This window comes from Acanthisitta chloris, unplaced genomic scaffold (assembly GCF_000695815.1).
Source record: "Acanthisitta chloris isolate BGI_N310 unplaced genomic scaffold, ASM69581v1 scaffold5865, whole genome shotgun sequence".
Taxonomy (NCBI): Eukaryota; Metazoa; Chordata; class Aves; order Passeriformes; family Acanthisittidae; genus Acanthisitta; species Acanthisitta chloris.
Genome location: NW_008673042.1, coordinates 43068 through 48787, shown reverse-complemented (window position 1 = coordinate 48787; position 5720 = coordinate 43068). Strand labels below are relative to the sequence as shown.

The 5720-nt window shown below is 42.0% G+C and overlaps 1 protein-coding gene across 1 annotated transcript in view; it reads right to left on the bottom strand.

The window, feature by feature from the left end:
* The window catches only part of MAP3K1 (mitogen-activated protein kinase kinase kinase 1, E3 ubiquitin protein ligase), a 23330-nt gene that overhangs the window by 7974 nt on the left and 9636 nt on the right, over positions 1–5720 (bottom strand). Inside the window, 6 exon segments of the mRNA XM_009074743.1 lie at positions 1–1249; positions 1547–1736; positions 1961–2052; positions 3038–3159; positions 4540–4830; positions 5613–5720. The exon segment at positions 1–1249 is cut by the window's left edge and continues 1 nt beyond it; the exon segment at positions 5613–5720 is cut by the window's right edge and continues 37 nt beyond it. Of these exon segments, the coding sequence (XP_009072991.1) occupies positions 1–1249; positions 1547–1736; positions 1961–2052; positions 3038–3159; positions 4540–4830; positions 5613–5720 (2052 nt within the window).

The following is a 5720-nucleotide window of genomic DNA, read 5'->3' as shown; positions in this document are numbered from 1 at the left end:
GATATCTTCACCATTTTCGACCTGCAGTTGGGGAATTATTGGTAGGGCATCTTGAGATGCTGACATTGCCATAGCAATAGCTAAAGCTTCCTCCTCTTCAGCTTCCATCTTCTCCTTGCATTTCTGATTATGGTTTACATCATCTTTGTAAGTATCATCATTTTCTGCCCTCTCAGGAGAGAGAACTGCAACCTCAGACTTGAATGTAACTGTGCCATCACTGGTTGGCATAGAGGCCTCGAGCAGGTCCTCAATGCTGGAATTGAGCTCTGCGTTAGCATCCAGTCGACACTTCTCATCCACTGGTGTGAACACTGTCTCCTCACTGGGTATAACTGCACTGCTACTGCTATTGCCATCACACTGTGAGATATCATTCAGGTCGAGCGTCATGCTACTTTTTAAGTTTTCTCCTTGCTTGTTCACATCACTTGGGGTGGGTCGTGATGGCTTTGGCCTGTGTACATGACTGGATGGCAGTGGCCTGGCTTGGGTGAAGACCGGAGAAAGCTTCTCTGATTCTTTATTTTCAGAGCAGTTTCTCTGAAACTGGAGAGAAAGTTTCCGCTGTGTTTGAGGAGAAGGTGAGGGAATTTTGCAGGGAACAAATCCCTGAGGTCTGAGTTTAGAGACATCTGTTACAGTGCCAGCTGGTACAGATGGGTTTGAAGGAGACAGAAGCGCTGGGAATAGTGACTGGGAATGACTGGATGAGGGAGAAGAGTTCAAACACTGACTGTGGGGTTTTCCTTTTGTTTGAATGGCTGGTTTTGGTTGTTCAGCTGATGAAACAGGAAGTCCCACAGCAAGGCCAGCCAGTGTTTCAGAAATGTCCTCTGGACTGGCACTCGGTTTCTTATCACTTAAACCTTTCCCACTTTTCCCTGATAACTGGACAGTATTATTAGGAGTATTACTTTCTGTAGCTTCTGGAGAGTTATCTGGTACAGGGAGCTGCAAGAAGTCTTCATGTCGACAATCCCCAGAGTGCATTTCTTCCATGCCTAGCTGAATGGCTTCTGCAATCTCCATTTCATCAGCTATTGCCATCAGACGTCGACGCATCCTTGCGTAATGAGTTGAGCTTGTCACACTCAGCATTTCCAAAAGCTTCACAAAAACATGGGGCACTCTTGCCACCATCCTTGCTGCACTCAAAAATACTCTCCGAGACAGCTTACCAACCATTGAGTGGGAATTGTCAATTGACTGCAAGGCGAAATTTAGGAGGGAGAGAAGTTTCTTATACCTAAAAATAGAAAAGAGGTCTTTTACACAGGGATATGCTCTAGGGTAGCTCCTGCCAAGATAATGTATTTAGCTGTCAGTGCTGCAGTAGAAAGGAGATTTATTGCAGCACTGGTGCTTCAAAATTGCTTCACAGATCAGAAGTGTTAAAAAAGGCTAACATTTACTCCACAGAGCAAACACACTGCACATATGTGTGCCATTTGTTTACAGGAATTAGAACAACTATTTCTTTTATGAAATCAACAACAACACATTCAACTACGAAGAGTAACAGTCACATAGTATAAGCAAGTACCTGTCTAGTACACTATCAGCCTGCAAAACATCTCCACAGACAATGTGGGGATAAAATTCACCAGGAAATTCCAACAGGAGTCTGTCTATTAGACAAAGTCGCCCCAGTAGCGCTTGCCAGTTGCTAGATTCGGTTTGGGTTCCCAGAATACAATTTAAGACATAATCAACACCTCCAATACCAATGGACCCTATAAAAAAAAAAGTTGATCAAATAAAGATTAGGTATGTTCACAATCCAGATAAAGATCAGAACTGTATCATACGGAATTACCCACTGTGTATCCCCTCCCAAACTTAGAAATACTGTTGTCTTTGTCACGCTGGTATTTGATAAATCCTGTATTAAATTTAAAACACATCAGTCTATTTGCCTGTAATTACAACTCAAACACATATGAAGAGCTATAATTACCAGACTTAAGTATTTCTCTCCCAACTGCCAGCTCGCCTGCTTGACCTTTACACATCTCCAGTAGGGTTGAGACTGAAAGTTGACTTGTTCGACTGCAAGAAATTAAAGTGAAAAAAGAACTCTTTCAGCAAATGCTTTCAAGGAAAAACATTCTATTCATACTATTTTAAAAGCCATTAGCTAGGAATTGTGTGTGGAAAAAGACTGCACATCACTTTATTCTACTTCTACCTGTAAGCTCCTAATAGCTGTGACATTTTCACAAGGGTATTTCCAGAAATGTAATGTCTATCACTAACACACAAACAAAAGCCCAAACGGTACCTCATCCTCTTGCAAAAAGTGGCCAAATCCAGAAATCTAGCAACATAAGAAAAGTTCTATTTCAGTTATTACTTTAACTTTGGATATTCTATTGCTAGACTCTTTCTGGGACAACTCTAGCTGTACTTTCAGAAGAAATGCTGCTTAGAAACTAACTCCAGAGAGACAAAACTCAAGCTGGGGGACACCTGCACCTAGTTTTTACAGTACATGTGAAGAAGTGGTTGGCCCAGCAGAAGACAGTAGCCTAGGACAGGAAGACTCAAGCCAAGGGCATTTGCTCAGAATAGTCATCTCCTAACAATACACTCTGAATTAAAACCCAGAAGTGTTATGTTAGCACTTCGTGGCACAGATGTGCAACAACCTGTGCTGAAGTAGGAAAAATCCACGACTGGCACTTGCTGGCAGCTCAGAGGGGAGTCATGAGAATTACAACAAGGTGGTACCAACTGAGATGGAGGGGGTGGCTCATGACTACACCTAACACCTTCCGTATTTTAAGGAGGGGAAAAAGGCCTTCTGAAAGCAAAGTTTAATTTAAGAGCTGGAAAAATACAATCAGTTGCTGATTTTATTTACAAAATAAAATCTCAAGTTTGCTGGCAGCAGCTAGACTGACGAAACAACGACGCATTTAGGATATACACATTTTCTTTTACTACCCACTACCTCCACACAAATAGCAACAAATGAAGCTTTAAGGTATTTCAGTAACAATCCAAAATGAACCTGATGCTCATGGACACATACCTGTTGGCATCTGCACATTTAACTAGTATGGTCTCTACAACTGGCTTGAGAAGTCGCTGTAGCTTAGTCCTCTCTGCCAGAGTGTGACAGGGAGTGTACACCAGCATGGCTCTTAAAGTTTTCTAAGAGAAAAGAAAAAAGTAATATATAGGAAATAGTATTAGCTATACAGTTTTTGAGCTGTAAATAAAGCTTTCTATCAATTGTGACAGTGAAACATTCAAAGGGTGAACAGCTCACTACATATTCACTGCTAGTATTAGCTATGTCTTGAGACTGGAAAGACATACAAGTACTGTTAAAACTCAGCACTGTAGCAAGTGTTTCCTTATGTTTGGCCAGGGAAGTCATGCTGCCATGTGAAACAGGGAGATTTACTCAAACCCTTAGTGTTTGATTAGTCTGTCAGTGCTCCAGGAAAGCCGAGACCCCTCTGCCCAACCAGTCTGCCAGTGTCCTGCTATGGGGTCCCTTCACTGAGCAGCTGACTAGATTCCAGGACATTCAGCTAACTTGTTGTGGGTCACACAGCACACAGAAAGACTCCTCATGGGTCTCCACACCTCTACCCACTGCTAGTGCTCCTGAGGGACTCACATTTAGTTTTCAGAATAACACTCTTTATTAATCTAACTGTGAGACTTTAAGGTTTGAGGACTGTCGGTGACAGGATCTGACTGCAGAGAACTATTCAAAGCAACATACTAATTCAAAGCAATACACTAACAAGTTCCAATCCCCAATAAAAGCTGCTCGAGATATTGTTTCAGCAGTGTACTATTCTTATCCAACAGGTGTCCTTATGTCGGGGTGGGGAAAGGAGAGGTTCAGCCTGTTGACTGGAGGTTACAATAGATACTTCCCCTCCTTCTCACCATTCTTAACTTGCTTTCATCCTATTTCTTTTCTTTTAGGTGACACTTGAGTGTCTCTAGTCATGCTTCTTACCCAGTGAGTGGTGGTTGTACCTTGGGGGTAGGTATCTTGGTACAGTCCCTGAGACAGCCTTGGCATGGAGACATGAGAGGGATTTCACCACAGCTGCTGGTTCAACAGCAGGACATTTTCCTTTATCTCCCTTGTTTTGCAGCTGATGTGTGACTTATCAGCTAGAAAGTACCACACAATTCCCTTCTCTGTAAGGGTTTGGACAGAGCCTGGCCATGGTGTCTCTATTACACTCCACCCTGTGTTCAGCCCCCTTAGACTGTATGTTGAATATGCTGAATGTGTTCCATCCAGGGAGTAGCAATCATATTTCCCCCTATAACTTCCATACCTTTATCTTTTTACCCTCAGTCATCTTCTCACACATGTCATTTCACTCTTGATAACCATCCTGATCACCCCACTTTCAAGTGATGGTTAAAAGCTAAGCCATCAGTGGCTCTCAAAAACAACTAGTAGGATTCCTGACTTCATGTATCTCCTCCCTTTCCCTCCCCTTCAAAAAGGAAGTAACTTTAAATTGACTAGAATACAACAAGTAAACAACTACTTACTAAAGCAGCAACATACACTTTGTAGACAGGGTCAGCACAGACCATGGACAGCACACTGCAGCAGGATTCCACCACCACATCTCCTGAGATACTGGTCTGAGATGACCCACTAGCTGCTCCCAGAGCTCCAGCACTTGTGTTGTTTCCATTGCTGCTTCCAGAATTTCCAGTGCTTTCACCATTAGCCAGTAACAGAGCACCACTAACATCATGGGAAAGACGTCTAAGTGCCATCTCTCGTATGTTCCAGTTTCGAGAAAACAAGCAGCCAACTAACTCCATCCCAAATACCTGCCATGGAAGAAAGCAACATGACAGGAGTCAAACTGAGTAACACTGCAACCCAAGTACCTGAGAAGATCAATCAAAAACAGGAAATAAATGTTTCCAGTGAAAAATCAAGTCCGACAGCAAAAATGCGTCGTAAGATGCCATGTCAAAAAGCAGATTCTGTGACAGAAATAAAATATCATAAATGGTAAGTCACTGTTTCTGCAAAAACTCTGTTAGGAGAAGTGGGAGGATGACTGTATGGATGGTTTCATTCACTCTGAATTTTAATGATTCAGTATGAAGCTGGTTTCCTGACAATGATTCCAACAATCCTGAAACCAAGGTCTGGCTATACCAGACAAAAATTACAGCAGAAATATAGGAAATAAGTTCTCCCATTTTCAAGTGTGTGACCCCTGCTCAACTGGACCCATCTCTCAGCTCCAGAGCCTATACAGGTCATTTGAAACTTATGTTACCTGAGCTGGTTGCAGGAGCCAACTCTGAACCTATGTGACAGCTTGCACAACCAAAACTACAGTTAAGAATACTACATTTTATTACATGGTTTATTGCACAGACCTTTAACATGAGGAATGAGATTAAATTCAGAACTGAAACTCCAGTTAAAATAAGATTGACAAACCTTCTCTCTGAAGCAAGTGTCATTTTCTAGCAATAATCAACCACAGAACTGATACAATTCAGACTAAATTTTTTATGGTTGATCTGACAAATGTAGCCAAACAAGTTCAAAAACAGTTTTTACATTTGCAGCTTCTTTCAAAAAGTAAAATTACCTGAATCCATGGCTCAGCTAAATCTTTATAAGTAGAAGGGATCTGCTGGACCCCGTAATGAGTAAGGTTAAAATTGCTATCTTGGGTTCTTCTCTGTGTTCCAGCTGT